Raw genomic sequence first — 17,010 nt, forward strand, 5'->3', positions numbered from 1 at the left:
CAAGTGAGCAAAAACCGTCCTCCGATTCTGTTCTGCTGACTGAGCCACAGAAGTCGTAACCCTGCAAGTGGGTTCACCTTAATTCTAGTATCTTCCTTCATCTAGTTTTATATACTTCTCTCCTGTAAATAAACAGAATTTTCTAAAACGTGGATTTGCAAAATCATGCCAATTTGAAAGTCAATAATTAGAATGGGATCATGCATCTACCTAAAACTGTCATCATGTTACTGATCTGGTGTTTATTATGAGTAACTGTGTTGAAAACTCTCTGGGTGGATAATTGCCTAGCAGCATCATTTTTGCATATAAGATCACCACTAAAAAAAAAAAAAATTAAACAAATTTTACACCTCACTACATCAAAAGGTCTTTAGAAAAAAATATTAAAAAGGCAGCAAAATAGAGTATATAAAACTACTTAAAATATCAAATATTTTTTAATAAACAGAGAGGCAGCTGATGGTTAAATAGTAATCTAGGAATTAGATATGGGTTAGTACGCAAGTGAAGGAGGAATTTCACTTATTGAAAATTCCTCTGTAGTGTTAGAAAGCCAACAATATACTTGTTTGCAAAAGGTATTCTTGATGAGTTTTACAGCAGTGTAACATACTATACCAGTTCACATTCTTTAAGTTCCAAACCCTTCCTATTTTCTACTGCTTAACACAAGAACTTACCAAGTACATAACCCCTTCAGAGATGGAAAAATCTATCTAAACAGCCTTTCTACTCCAGTGACAGTCAACATTAACGTTAATACATCCTAATCTATACGAAATGAATCTAGCTTTCATTTCAATCTCCCTTGAAGAAGGGGAAAAAAAAAAAAAAAGCCAGTGCCTAAATGACAAGATCTAACACAGCTAGATTAGGTGCATTTAAATAGTTCATAGAGGATCCAGCCACCACACGTAGCCATCAGAGTATTTACCCATCGTGGGAATGTTTTGAATCCCATGTTTCCACTTCCAGTAAACCAGCTAAAACATGAACAGCTGGATAAGGCAATTACAATTAACACAGAAAGCTGGAACTCTGCCTCACAGAACTCTAAAATGCTGCAAGTTATCCCAACTACTTTGCAAGAATATCATGTGGCAGGTCTTAAAATGGCAGCACTAGCCCATTTTGCATTATTGGCTACCAGGCGAGACACGGGCAGTTTCCTTAACCTCAGAGCTGCCAAAGAGAAGCGTCTTGTCTCAATACTGAGGTTCTAACACCTTTGCGGGCGGGACGAGACTTATCTAGAGAAAACTACCTTGATCACAACCGAACACAGCAGTACACCTTCTGGAGACCCAACGGGCAGGTTCAAGCACCCAGAGCTGGGCCCACACTGTAAGAAAGAAGCAAAAGGACTAAAGAACTGAACAGTACTTCTGAAGAGGTTTGCGTGGGGTAGGGAGAAGAAATGGAAAAACAGTTGCAGAAAAATGAGACTTGGGGATGAATAATCCTAGTCTTTGATTCTTGGACAATAGGTGCCTACATCATTTCCAGCACTGAAGAACAACCAATTTGTTAGGTGTCCACTTGATTTCTATTAAAATATCTCAAAGAGATTCTACAAGTGCACAGGGAATTATGGGAACCAAATACCTACTCACAGACAAAACACATCTTAAATTCAATTCCCAATCTCTATGTTCTTTGTAAAAGCCAGCTCCATAATAGGCACAGTCAATAAAGCATATTCAGGTATAAAAAACTAACAAGAAACTTTAAGAAAATGCTTACAATAAATGTTTTGCTGGTCATTTAAAAACAGTTCTCTCTTTAATTTAGCAGTTAAAGTGAGTCATAATAACCCTCAGTGTAAATAGATATACCAAATACGCTGTTAACAACTTACAAGTCTGTCAACAATGACTACTGCCTCACACAAATCTATCCAGTGCTGAAAAGCCCAGCCACAGGTTATTCTATTAAAAGCAACAGCACTTGTTCGAAGCCTGTTAGAACAATTCTGAAAAGAATTACAATAAAAAAGATTTATACTGCGAATTAAAAAAGAAAAAGGATTCTTTGATTTTGCACCTTATGTTGCTTTAAAAGAAAATACAACATAGTTAGCACAGACTTTGGTATCTGCCTCATAGACCTGCTTTTGGGAGTGAAGCATGAGCTTCACACATTTCCTCACCTCTTTTAGCATGTAGGCTGGCAACAAATACATGCAAGGTTACAACATTTTTTTATATGACATCAGTGCAAGTCCAAGCCGAGTCTTTATAAAAAGGCTTTTCTGCCAATTCTTTAGCGCTATTAAACTAGTAAATCATGGGTATTTCATGGTGAAGTTTATCTCTGCAATGACTTACTCTGCCCAGGATTGCCATGATTGTCTCTTAACTCTCTCCTTTATTCCAGTGAGTATCTAAACAACCATGATATTTGTCCAGAATCAACCCTTTTTCTTCCAGGTTGTAAATAAACTCTTCCACGGCTTCTTTTTTTATGTACATACATGCTTTTAAATTTTCTCTTCATCAGCAAATAAAGATACATTTAGCTACCTAATTTTATCCTATCACCCTCTTTACCCATTCTTGAAAAACTCCATTAAACTTTTGATGTATTTGCTAGGACGATTTTCAGTGCTCTGATCAGCAAAGCCTTCAGAGACCTTCAAAGTCCAACCCCACCCAGCACCCCATAACACATACGACCCCATAAGACTATCCAGGAGTTCCTATTTTGAAAACCGACAGGCAAAACTCTCACCATGGAGAAATAATCTTTTTGTACAAGTGAAAAATTTGTACCACAAGATGAGGAGAACTAGAAATCCAGCTCCCCAAATTACTGCCAGAATATAGGAAGCAAAAATGAAGTAATAGAGATAAAGCATCATTCTTCTCTATTGTTATATACAAGAGTCTCTGAAAAGATTCATATCAGTGTTACAATAGGATATAAAATGTTATTTCTAATCTGATTGTTTTAAAGTATATTTCAGTTTCCTTATTAGATAAATTTGCTGAATCCCACAGTCGCAAGCCGTAGGAAATGCTTTGAATGCAGGGGAACACGACAAGGCAGGGTTTCCTTGGAAAGCCATCTTCTGTCATTACCTTCTCTCTCACAAGTCGCCTGCATAGTTGTACAATAACTTCAGAGGAGCACAGCAGCTCTCTGAGAGGGATGGCCACCCGTTTACTGTGATCAAGTTTAGCATACCCATTAAACACAACTAGCAGGTGAATTTAGCTCTTTAGCATCACACAAATCGATTGCCAGTCTCAGAATAAGAAAAAGAAAACTGACAATAAATAAAAAACCCCCATGTACACACACATGCAATTCCATGTTATAGTATTTCTCCTGCCTCTAAGATGCTTACACCTCCCAAAAAAAGGAAAAAAAAAAAAGAAAAAGTGAAAAAAAAGAAAAATAAAAATTCCAGGTATTAGATTACTTCTGCTGCAGCACTCAACAATAGGAATTTGTCAGTTATTTCTCCATTATTTAAAACCAACCCATCTGTTTTCCTTCACCTGTAATTTTGCAGGTTTGTAGCAACATCCCACAATTAAAAGAAATTGTATTTTCTCCCCTAAAATACCAGGCACAAGTACTGTTTTTCATATAGCTCCATTCTGGCAACCAGGTTTCCATAGTATCAAGAGACTAAAAAAAGCCAACAGGCTTCAGAGAAATTAATTTTAATATAATGTCTTCTGGAAATCTCCAAACTATACCTTAAAAAAGGCATTTATTTATATAGTGTTATTAGTCCTAATACCTAACCTCAACACCCAAGAGCTAGAAATGGAAGAGCACTATTATTCTTGCATTACTTGAATGGAGGATAGACAGACGTCTGCAAGAGTGAAGACTGTCCATAGCTGTGCTTTATGCGAAACACTGGATGGCCAAGATGGCTGGATGCCACTGGATGGCTTCTAGGTGGCCAAGAACTGGCTATTTATAATAAGCAGCTTATCTTTAAACAAATCTGCTATTTTTAGAGGCTTTTGTAGTAGGAAGTTAGGGGAATACTGGTTTTCATATTCACAAGAAGTCAAAAAGCTCCCTGTGGATAGCTCCCCACTCCACACAGTCCCATGAACTTTGGCAGAATCCCTCAGAATTGAAATGTTAGCAAACTTCTCTTAAAAATACTGCGGCATCTAGGTCAAAATGCCTTAAAACTGATAATGGAGAACTGAAAGGACACAGAGCTAATTCTGACTGTTGCTGCCATTATCACCAAAATTCCTTCCAAACCCTCTTCTCAAAGAAACACAAAAATCAGTTCTCAGTATCAAATACGTACTTTTTACATTTCTGGGAAATTGGAAAAATACCACCATTTTCTCTTGCACCTTGGGATTACAAGCCCAGTATACACCTCATGTAGAATCAAGGCTAAAGGATAACACTTCCCAGTTTTGCTCACAGACTGGTTCTGTACGTCTGACACCAGCAAAGTGATTTCATTTTTGTCTGCTTTTCAGTCTTATATTAAAGCATATTATTTGCTTAGGCGTGAGTAACTGAGCTCTTCTAAGAACCAAATTCTTTTTTTGTCTGCCCATTTCCATCTATGCTGAAAAGGTAACAGTCTTATAAATGTATTTTTAGAATTAAACAAGATTGGTCCATCGTTTTTATGATCACACTGAGCACATTTGGAATATCATCGCTTCCTACAGGTTAGAGGCTGCATTTAAACAGATAAAAAGAACAATTCAAAATAGTTGTCATTTTTCTACAGTGCTTTTGTGCAGATCCAAAGCACTTTGAAGGCACAATAATTTCATTCAGCTGCCATCATCCACTAAAAAAATAAATTAACAAAAAACCCCTGCCAAACCCAAACCCTCACTCACAGAGTTCAAGTGGAAAGAAAGCAAAATACTTTTCCATCAAGTGAAAAACTAATCCACTGGGTCAGAGACTGCACAGATACACCAGACTGTTCAACACTTGTACCAAAGCTGCTCTTTTTCCAGGACCCCATTGTCCCACTTCTCCAATACATCTGTAGTTACGCTTAAGCAGAAGAATTTCATAACCAAATCAGGAAGAAAGTTACCTTTGGACTCTGACAACTTTCATTTTAAGAAGTGTCAGGGGGATGCTTGTGCTTAATAGACATCATTTACAGACGTCACCAAGAGGATGATGACTAACGGGTAAACAGAAATTACCTTTTTCCTTTAACGGTTGGTTGAATCAAACTGTGTATCAATTAAATATACAGATTTAAAAATACTGGTGCCCAGTCTAGGTGTGCAAGATCTGCTGGATCTCACACTTGCAGGTTAGTGAGAGCCCTGCTACCCTTACAATAACCATGTACATACCCCTGCCAAACTTTCAGTATATATTACATATATACGTGTACACACACACGCCAAAACATTGCAGTACTGTTGCAGTTTTGGTTAAATCCCTCATCATCAAAAAGATGCAAGAATATTGTTTGTAGAGTTGAACCAAAACCCGACCTAGACGCTGTCTAGGAACAGAACAGCTCAGCGTGCGCCGCAGCGAGCCTGGCCGTTCTCCTGCTTGACGTGCAAAAGGGGCACGGGCAGCAGGAGCAGCCAAATTGGCAACAAAAAACCCTAATGCAAGACTGAACTAAGGCAGACCTTACTCTTTTGGTTCACCAAAAGGCCTAAGTATGAGAGGTAAAGACAGCATACAAAAATGTAAGAATAGTGTTTTTTCTCTCTTCCTCCTACACACAATATCAGGGAGGCTCTTACTAAGTACTGCATGGAGCTGGTGTCCACACTTTTGGGAGGATATGAACAAACTTTCGCAAAACAACTGCAAAAAATTGCAATGTGATAATCTATGTTATTGCAAAGACACTAACAAAGCCTCAGTTTATTTCCAAGAGAGAAAAAATATCATGGCCCCATGTAGCTGCCTGAAAAAAAAAATAATTTAGATTTATAACTGGTGGCAGAAGCTAGCGAAGTTCTCACTAGAAATAAGAGAAAGGCCACAGGGTAATTAATGATTACCTAAGGATGGGAAGGTTTCTATGTTGCTAAAAGGATCTAGATCAGTAACAGATGCCTTCATAAACCCACTAATTCATCCAGCCATTGAATACAAATGTAAGACATAACATTGCTATACTTGCCACAAATATTCATAATGACTATAGTCTAAGTTACAACAATAAAGTTAAAAGCTTGCTTTCCAGATCAGTTTTGAAGTTTGTGTAAAGTGTCACTGGAATGAAACAAAAATCTAACCTATTGCTAAATAAGAACCTAAAGTTACTTGTGTGCGTACGTGTGTATTTTTTTTTTTTAAAATATTCCAGATATTTTAAATGCCTCCATAAATGCTTATTGCTACTCCCTACATCCAGTCAGAGGACAGGTATCTTTATCTATATAATGATAAAATAATGCTGTCTGTAATAAAATGATGTCTATTTTCCATCTACCACTACCTAAAGAAAAGTTTGTACTAGTAAATTCTATAAGCTCTTGAGGATAAAGAAATACAGGCAGTTACACTACAGACCATTTTGCATGTTTTAGTACAAGTACCAACTGAACTGTGTTGCAGCAAAATGATGAGATTTCTTCTATTACCATCTCTGGTTTTGATCCTCAAATCAAACCTTGAATTTTGCCTTACTTTTTTCTTTTTCTTTTCTTTTTAATGGATAATACGCTGGCTTTATCTAGTTTACATTTTAACTGGAAGGTAAATAAGCAGCCATTCTATTCTGAAGACAATAACATTTCAATTTATCTGGAAAAATAAGTGATTTTTATGGCACAATAATGCAAATTGCAATGCCTCATTTAGAGAACAAATGCATTATTCTGGTAAAATACTGCAGGATTAGTTTCAATTTCTAAGTATGGATATTATAACATTGTTATTTGGTATGAGATGCTCTGTGGCAGATGAAAAATCCCCACACATCGCATCATGCAACACCTGCAAAACAGCTGCACACTCATGGGTACAACAATAACAAATAGTTAATAATCCACTGGGTCTTAATTTAGTAAGATAGTCTATATCCTACTATACTACTCCCCCGCCCCAAACTCTTCTGAGTTAAAAAACCTCTTCCACTTTAATGGATCTCTTTATTCAAAGATGGTTATACTTGTACACACCATCAAAGCAAATATCAAAAGAAAACAGAACCCCAACTTAAAGAATTCTTTAAGTCACGTTTTAAGGCAGCACTCTCGGAACAGTAGTATTCAGTGGTTCCTCTATATATGTACAATTTGACTACACTAAACAAAGGTAACAAAGGGTTAGGCACATAAAGATTATTCATAAATAGTAGATTTAGAGTCAGAGCTAATACATTTCTTTCTTGCAAATATTTCACATAACAAATCAAATCAACTTATGGTTCGATTTTTTCTGATCAAGCATTTACAAACTCCAACAGGTGTACTATAGAAATCCAGCCACTCTGATGAATTAACAATGACCTACAATGGCTTCAGAATTGGTGTACTCATTAATGATGGTTGTAGTTTTTTCAGTCCTCTTCTAATGGAAACCGTAATTTTTAGGTTGGATAGCACTTGCTCTAATATGTTGCTTTACTTTTATGTTTTTAATTGGGCAGATACCAAGATTCAAGAAAACATCAACTAAAATAGTGAAAAATAGCAAATAGGGCAAGCTGTACAATCTCTCTCAGTTATAACAACCAAATCATAACCATACTCCGTTTCTGATTGTTTATCAAAGCTAAGAAAAATCACATGAATCGGCAACTGTTGAATTGCTTCTGAAAATCCACATATAATGACAGCTGTCTCTAGCTAACTGTTTCAGCTATAAAACTACTCATGCGCTTTTCCGTTTTTTTCACACATTTTATTTGTGCTCTGTCCAGAAAAGCCACTACACACATTACAATTTTTATCACAAAAAATATGACTGGGTTTGAAGCAAGGAGAAAAAACATACATTGACAGAAATTTCAGTGAAGAGTCTGTGAACACTATTTCCAAAGGCAAGTTTAACATTGATTTCTGAAGTCTCATGTTAATATTAATTGTACAGGTTGGACAAATCAGTACCACGTGGCTTTTCAGAAAACTTGATAAAAACTCAGTGAAATGATACTGCGCCAACTCTGTTCTAGCTGATATCTATTCTGTTTATGTGCTGAAGCAAGACAACACCTTTGCTTCTTTTTCTGTATAGGTCTTATTTGTTCTGCTCAACACGCATCATCTTCAACGTTGAACTACTTTAGTACACTCAGTAGCTCATATCAAAGTTCTACCCGTTTCAGAAGATCCAGGGACCATAATTACACATGAAGAAATGATGCCTTCCCTTCACCTACCCTCATGATTTCTCCTGCTTCCAAAGAAAGGATCTATCTTCCTGTCAAACCTGTCGTTCCATAGGGAGGAGTAAGGGAAAAGGTTCCCCTTATCTCCATGACCCCAAGCCAACGAACCTCCTCGAGCAAGAGCGAAACATCTGCGCTCCCTTGCATTTTGTCCTCTGCCAAACCGGACTCCCACTTCCCTAAAGCCTGAAGCTTGCCGCAAGTGTTATAAATGGGACTAATTAGGATCCTAGTTGCCCATTAACTCTTTTATTATTCATGTGACATTTATGATAAATGCATTATATTACTTACAAATGGTTGAGGTGGCACTTACACACAGCAGCATAAACTTTAGAGTCATGGGAGAAATCATTTAACAATAAGACAGACTAACTACACCAGTTATGATAACCACTCACTGCAACGTATAGTACATTTAACTCTTCTCGGTTCAACACAAGAAATGGGCATTCCTACACACTCCAACACAAGCATGGCATTCCTACAAGTGCAGGTGGACCAGTCATTTATATTTCAACAGTAGCATCTTTTGCATTAGTGTAAATAGTTTCAAAGATGGCTTTCTCTAGCTAGAGAGTATTGTGCACTGCACATGTAGTTCATGAAATAGAAAAAACCCTGCCTTTCTCCAACATAAAAGTCTTCAACTACAGCAAAGTTGTGGTTTCTCAGGATTACCATGTCCTCTTAATTAAGTTGCAAAATTCAGAACAGAATAACCCCGATGAACATAAATTACACAGAAATAGATTTGATTTGCATGTAACAACTGCTTCTTTCAGAATGAATTACAAATACGCTGGACTGTGTAGAGTATGGATTAATGTCCTGATCCCGCAATGCATGTGCATGTTTAACTGCTCTTCTAAGCTAAGGCTAGGAGTAAATTGTCCAGACAATTACTTATAATTCTGCTTTCATTTGCCAGAAAACCAGTAAAGCTTTATGCAGAATCAGCTACCCGGACTTCTTGCATCCCTTCAGAGATGTTAAAAAAATCCATACGCACAGTTACCATTCTGTAATCCTCTCCATTAAATTACACATTATTTACCATCAAATCTATCTGTGAAATCAGCCAGTACAGACTATTCATACTTCCTATAGATTAAAAGCCTAACAAGAAATGAACTTCTAAAAATAAAGCATTGTTTAAAAAACCCCACCTAACATCAGTAATCATAGTTTTGAAAGCGTCCTTGCACAGAGTACCTATCAGTACAATTTGTAAGCTGTTGTTTAACAGTTTGCTAAATGTTTATTTTTAAGTAAACAAACAGTAAGAAAAATGTACTTTGAAGACACAGATAAAAATGGACATCTATTTACTTTAGAAGTCTGCAAAGCCTGTGCTTTCATTGTTACAATGTGAAGAAGTGGTGCAACTATTTAAAAATTCAATCACCATGGGAGTTCAATGCACACAACAAATAAAAGCTGCACATTCTATCCTCTCTCAAATGTAAAGGCCAGCTCTGCAGAAATAAATGTTGTAGCACCAGTAAATACTTTAACAAAACACATATGTGCCTGAAGAAGAAAAAATAAAATAAAATCAATAGATCTTACAGACAAGACTTGGTTGATCCATCCTGAAAGACCTATTTTCAAATACCTAGTTTCACAGAATCACAGCATCACTTTGTTGGTCATGAAAAGGTGGCGGGGGGGGAGAGGAAGAAAATCCCGAATCATGATTTTGTTGCAAACTGGCCAGTAACACTAAAAAAGAGTACCAACTATTTCAACAAAACCTAAAATACCAAGCAAAAATCCTCAGAAATATAAAACGTGAAGGTATTTTTGGTATGAACAAAGACAGTGTTTCAATATACCCTTTTTATACAGTAATTTATACTGCAATAACATTTGTTCCTTATTTTTTGTATGATTGTATTTACAGTGCACTGTTGGAAATATTTAATTTCAAGCCCCAGTAATTTGCTTTATTCTCCATGGTTTCTAAACAGCACTAGACCACTGATATTTCTGATTGCAGCTGCATAGGAAGTCATTAATTTGGGTGCCTCTGTAAAACCATTTAGAAGGCCACAGAATTGATAGCCTACAATAAATACTGAAATTAATCTAAGCTTCAATTCAATAATGCAAAGAAGAATAAAAACTCCCAAATTTCTCTGATAGTGTATTCCCAAATAACAAAAAGAACAAACAGAAAATTCCCAGCCAACCTGAACACTGTTCTTTTAAACTGCTTTCCCAAATGCTGTGTGAAATTTTAAAACAGATCAAGTGAAGTACATTATTGGTGTTAGTCCACTGAGCTTGCCGTTCAGAAGCATCACACACTTTTTCCAAAGTAAATTCTGCAGAGGGAACATCACTATTTCCCCAACAGAGCGCTGAGAATCAAATTTCAGGATCTCCTACCTCGATCAAAAAGTCTCCAGTTCTCAGGCCAGCTTGCCATGCTACTCCCCCTTCATCCACAGATTCCAAGTACTGCAAAGCAGGAAAGGCTGGAGTTGGGGTGAATTCTTCAATTGGTGTGTCAGCTTTAAAAATAAACACCACATGAAAAAAAGAAAGTTATGGAGGGCTTGTGAATACCACTTGACTAAAGGCCCATTATTGGCCATTTAAATTGATGGTTAAAAAATGGTGGGTGCTAAAAGTAAGAGGACTCTGCCTCAGAGGATATCAAGATGCTGGGAACAGAGTGCAATCTCTCTGCAATAGCAATCCACAGGTCTTGAATTCAGAGAGAAAAATACATGCTTCGTTACTGACACAAACCAAATCAAGCTGTATGAGGCAATAGCTGGATTCTGAGTATTCCAGGATATTCAGTATTAGTTCAAGTAACCCTTTTGTATGCCTAGCAAAATGCTTGTAACTCTGGCAACATCCAACTAAAAATGAATTATGTACTGTAGCCAGGAGAGAGCATCTGGCCGAACTGGGGATATGGGGTGGGTGGGAAAGGACGGAAGAGATCGAACTGAATTTTTCCTCTACATCTAGATGTATATTACAAAGAAGATTAACAGAAGAAATCACTTTTTAGGAAAGGAGGCACGGCAGGCCTTTTAACAGCCCTCTCTCTCTCTGTCACGTACAGGTACAAGCAGAAAAGTCCTTGGGTCTTTCACCTGAGGTGCCCTCACTGTTACAGAGAAAATCTGGGGAAAATTGTTGGGCTTACACAGAGGGAGTGACCTCTGCTCGAGGCACAGCCAACTCATGGCAATGGGTTAGCTAAAAGGTAGCGCTACTGGCTTTCCTAGAACAACTCCAAAGAATTTTTATTTAGCTAAAATTAGAAAAGCTTTTACAACACTGAAAATCTATGGTGGCACCGGATTAGGGGAGGGGGAACGGGGAGAGCAAAAATGATGTCCCAAGAATGAAGATATGGAATAATTTTCATGCTCAAGCAAGGCAAGGGAGAACCCATGTAAAATGAAGGGGAGCAAGAGATGGGACATACCATCATATATATTTTTTTTAAATACAAAAGGAGCAAACTGGACTGGAAGTTAAAAAGCAAAGCATTAAATAGAATGCTTTTTTTAACTCTTAAGAATGCCATTGTCATAGATTTTAGTCTACAGAAAAGTAACATGCAGTTTAACATATGAACAGCTTTTAAAATGAGCACACTACAGGCCATGCAACATACGTGCAGCTTCTGAAGATATAAAAAAAGATCATATTTTCATACTAAAACTGCACCAATGTCACCTTGCAGAAGATCCACACCTATTTAAACAAAATATCACTCTCTTGTCTATTTCTATTCGTAGACCTATTTAAATAGACTGACAATTGAAATAAAGAAGCAGGTTTTATAAGGAAAGCAGGTTTCCCATAGTTAGGTAAACTGCATAACAAAACAGATTAATGACAAAATATTACATATACCAACACAATAAAAATACAGACAAAACTTTCTCCCCCCAAAATGATTATACAGTGCTTCTCCTATGTAAAAATGCAAACTGCTTCAGACAGAAGCCGCTAAAATCCGTCTGAGTAGTATAGCATACAGAGAATCCTGTTGTCTAGCAACCAAGTGCACCAAGAATAATTCCTGCTTATATTCAGAGATGTATAAATTTCTTCATGCCAGTGCACATCACACACACACACACACACACACAGAAGCACATACCTTTTGCCCCTCTGAGCACAAATCCAAATCCTTCATTGTCTTTTTTCTGCAGGACCACTGCCTTTTCTTCTATTATGCAGTCACTGTAGAGAGAATTCCGAGGATAGCGACCATTATTACATCCCTTCATCACCACTGTAGTAGCTGCTCCTCCAGTGTGCAGGTTCATCATCATCACAGCCCGTTAATCAAATAATATTGCAGTAACCAAGCATGGGAAAATATAGAACAAATAGTAGCGAGGGGAAGACAAAGACTAAGCTTAATGATAAAAGAGAACATGACAAAGCAACTTAAAGAGAATAAAAAAGGCAGAGAGGAAAAAGAAAGAAGAAGAAATCATGCATGGTGGTTTGTGTTCTATATGAATGACTGAATGAACATGTGATCATGTAATCTGTGGGCTAGCTAGGACTCTAAAAGGAAAAAAAGTAAGTGAACTGAATGACAGTATCATTAATAAACTCCTCAATCGTGGATGTACCAGATGCATCTTCTAGTGAAGCCAAAATGAAACCAACCAGAAGAAAAATGAGGCAGCATTTTAAATTTAAAGATAATAAATTATGATTTTATATTAGCTAACTAAAAGGCACAAATATATTCGGAAAGCTATGCCTTGCATCAAAAGCCCTTTTTCAATCCTATTGAATGTTGCATGCTGCAAGAATCCCACATGATCATCTGACAGCCTACAATGCTAACAACGTGCAGCTGCCTTGGCGTCATCAAGCACAAATTTCCACAGCATCGAGAATCTGCATAATTGAAATAGTAACAAGGCATGCACAATCAGGAAAACACATTTCTAAGGAATATTTCCCAGCTTCTGATAAGCAATTAATATTATAAAACAAGGAGATGGTGTAAAGCACTATTTATGTAAGCAGTATGTCCTTAAAGAGAAAGTAGCCTTAGGAATCTTACTGTCATTGGCTAAGAAAAAAGTAGACGGTAGATGAAGAAAAATACATTAAATCCACATTAAAATGGGACCTTTCATATACAGCGAATGATCTGTAAAAGCCTTAAGTTGTTTAGTGTCTCTCATTAAACATTAGGTTACTAAAAATAAGCTTGAAGAAAAAAAAAAGATTTTGAACGCTCTTTTAAGTATAAAACCATTACACAGCACAAGTTGCAAGACATTCTTCTGAATAAAGACAGGGTCAGGGGTTAAGTATTCATGAATTGTAAGCACTGCAAAACATGCTGCTAGGTTGGCTTTAAAATACCTACAAAACTATTTAGGATAGAATGAAACATGAGCAAGTTTTCTTTTCTTTTCTTAATTTTTTACTAGCCAGCAATTGTTAGCACTGGTCTTGTACAGAATCCGGTCACTAAAGCATTCGATACAATAAGAGACGGCATCTGCTTCAGTGCCATTAATAATCCGGAAGGGGAGGAGGAAACTAATCAAAGAAAAATTGGTGTGACCTTTTTATTTAAAGCTCTGCACAAAGACAAGGATGATGGTATCAGGACAGCAATGGACAGCCTCCAAACTCCAGGTCTTTCATGTGTCACAGACTATCCTTTTGGGGACTTTCCAACTCTAACTGAGGGACGCAACTTCATGTTACTGCTCAAGTGATGAGATTATGTCTTCCAAACTACAAAGTATTTAAACACCACACGTGAATTAAAACTACCACAGTGGTGACTTTCTGAGCTACAGATGATAAGTATCAACAGCTTTTGAATACTGTGTCTTATCTTACTATTATTTACTGTATAATTCAGACATTACCTTCTCTTACAATTAATACCCCTGCTACGGAAAGGCTATAATAAGAAAATGTATATTTCTCGAGAAAGCCAAACGCCCTCCTGTTCAGGGCTATGGGGTTGGGATGGAATATGCAGCCCTCAGAGCCCATACTGTAGCACTGAAGCCCTCCCTCAGTGTCCTCATGTCAGAGAAACTGCCTGAACCTACAAGCGTACCAGCTTATTTTCGTCATTTCACCACTCACGTTTTCAAGGTGGGACCCCATACCTGTCCACTGAAGAGTCAACAGTAGAGCTGTCTCCAGCCTTTTTCTTAATACATGCTCAAACTGATAAAACCCATTTCCTTTAAGTTTCCTTGTAAACAATTAATAAAAGTTAGAAGGCTACTTTTGAGAACCTAATCATAGAAAGTGTTTGGTTCAAAGAACAGCCCTCCTCTCCCATACCCAAATCCCACTCTCATCTCAGTTCATTAATATCAAGAATTCAGAAGCCTGTTAGCTAGGTACCTCGTCAAACCTTGCTCTGATTCTTTCATTTTTGTTGACAAAACCAAACAAATTCATAATAACATTCCTTAAAAAGCTGAAGGCTGAAGTTCCAAAAGCAGTCCTCAGAAAACTCAGGATCAATTCACCTGATCAACATTAGGCATCTACACCTAAAAAAAAGGCATCTAGGGTACTTTCAGCGTCAGCTAATGAAATGAACAGGCATTTTCAAGTTACGCTCACTTCATCCTAATGTAGAGGTTTATGACTGTTCAGAATAATAGTAGGAAAACCACCTATGATTTTCTTTTCATGTACAGCACATTTATTTCATAAACTACCTAGTTTTACACTTCAATTTAGACATTGAAAGTGGGAATACTAAATTGCCAAAATTTTACAAAGTTTTGTGTCTTACATGCAAGGAGGAGGCGAAAGGGAAGGGAAGGAAAAGCTCAACATGAATTTTTGGTAACAAAATATACAAACTGATCTCTATTACTTGACAAATGCCACTTACTAATACACTGTTTCAGTCATGTACTACATAACGAAAACTCCATCACAGCCTATAAGGCAAAAACGTAGGTTTGAAAAAATCAGATGTGTAGCTATTTCTTCTCATTTACATGCTAGGAGAAGGGGACCTGCAATAATCTTATGGCATGAGCAGTTTAAATTTGTTTAAAGCAATCACAGAAAGCAAATTGATCTCTACACAGAGCCCAGTGCTGCAGAGCTAAGAGCTAGCAGCAGGAAAAGGACAGAAAACAAACCTGCACACACAAATGAACCGAGAGAAGGGGGCAGAAGAGGGGAAAAGAAGTTTAACCTCTGACTGTTTGCTGTATCGCTTTTTGTTTGCTTTGCCACGACAGGGTTCCCTTATCTCAATGTCAGACTGGACCTCTTCACTGAAGACGTGCTGAAGGTCTGTTCACAGTCTACCTGGTCTTGGCAGGCAAAGCGGTGCCAAATGTAAAAGTAGGTCAAAATTTCTCACCATGAGCCTTCTTGGCAGCATTTCTTTGATCCTGAAGGTGGTGTAAATACTTAGCAACAGAATGCATATAGGGTATAGCTACCAGTGACAAATAAAGGTGACGTTACGTTACAAGCCCGTTCAGAGGTCTGAGCTCAAGCAAGAGGAAGAGGCATTTCTTCACAGGTGCTTTGAGTACAGTGTACGGCTCTAGATGAGGCTGAACAGTCCCTGCTATCTGTGATACGCCAAATTTCAATAGGTAAAATCCTTAAAGTCCATTTCTGTCCCATCTCAAACTTCAATTAAACAGTGTCCATTTCAGAGACGAGTTTTCAGAATATTGCTAGTTCCGTATTATGGTAATAAAATGAGTAATTTTAAAATCAATAGCTCATTACCTAAATAGGGCACACATTACTTTGACTTTGGGCTGTATAAGTCCAAGATTCATTGCCTACAAAGTTAAATGCAAAATACACCCTATCAAGTGCAGAATATTTCTGCATGAAGTACAATCTTAAATATAAAAACTTCAGGCTAAAAAAAAGTCAATCTAAAATCACTTTTGCTTTATCCAAACACTAAATATTAGAAAATATACTTGTTCATCGGTTCATGTAGCTTCCCTAACACTTTAAGGCTCAAGAAGTGTGCAGAGGTCTTAGAATTTCCATAATTTTACAGACTTACCAATGGAGAAAGGGAAATAAAGAGATTTACCCATGGTCAGACAGACACCTGAGATTTGAATTCAGCACTGTTATGTTCAACATAACAACCATCATTTGTGTAGACTTGTCAAGACAGCAAGAATTTCTACTTTGCTAACAGCCCATTAAGACAATACTTGAGGAAGGAAGTAGAAATGTCAAGTCCTTCATAAAGATCTGTATGAAGAAAATAAAGGTTGAAGCGCAGGTTCCTGATGGAGGCAAACCCATGAAACCTAGTTTCCATTTCACAACTAGAATAACTACACCCTATCTTAAAGCATCACTTCTTGCAAAAGTTGAAATACTAAATTGCAGAGGTGGAAACTATCAAGACCACAGAATATGTTTAGGCAAGTTTGCATCACGTGTATCGCTGCTGAATTCAATCTGAAAAACAGCATGTAGCATACACTCCACTGGAAATGATCATCATTATCTGGAAACAAAAATGGCTATTTGGTATATTGTCAACCTCTCCCTAAGGCAGAAAAAATGAATTTAAATAGGAGTTATTTTCCTGATTCTCTCCAATCATGCATCCCCTAGAAATGTAATCTAAGTCTAACCTTCTCAGCTTTAACAAAGTGGACTACAGCCTTCCAAGGCAGAAAAGTTAC

The 17,010-nt window shown here is 37.2% G+C and overlaps 1 protein-coding gene across 6 annotated transcripts in view; it reads right to left on the minus strand.

The window, feature by feature from the left end:
* The window catches only part of SHANK2 (SH3 and multiple ankyrin repeat domains 2), a 360,490-nt gene that overhangs the window by 127,147 nt on the left and 216,333 nt on the right, over window positions 1-17,010 (minus strand). For 5 of the 6 annotated variants that reach the window (XM_075048293.1, XM_075048292.1, XM_075048291.1 and 2 more), the window contains exons 1-2: window positions 12,468-12,642; window positions 10,724-10,848 (exon numbers count right to left, since the gene is read on the minus strand). In XM_075048293.1, coding sequence (XP_074904394.1) covers window positions 10,724-10,848; window positions 12,468-12,642 — 300 coding nt within the window. Of the gene's footprint in view, window positions 1-10,723; window positions 10,849-12,467; window positions 12,643-17,010 lie in introns of those variants that run through there. The other variant, XM_075048288.1, reaches the window with a different exon arrangement.

The sequence above is a fragment of the Buteo buteo genome, chromosome 16, assembly GCF_964188355.1.
Source record: "Buteo buteo chromosome 16, bButBut1.hap1.1, whole genome shotgun sequence".
NCBI lineage: Eukaryota > Metazoa > Chordata > Aves > Accipitriformes > Accipitridae > Buteo > Buteo buteo.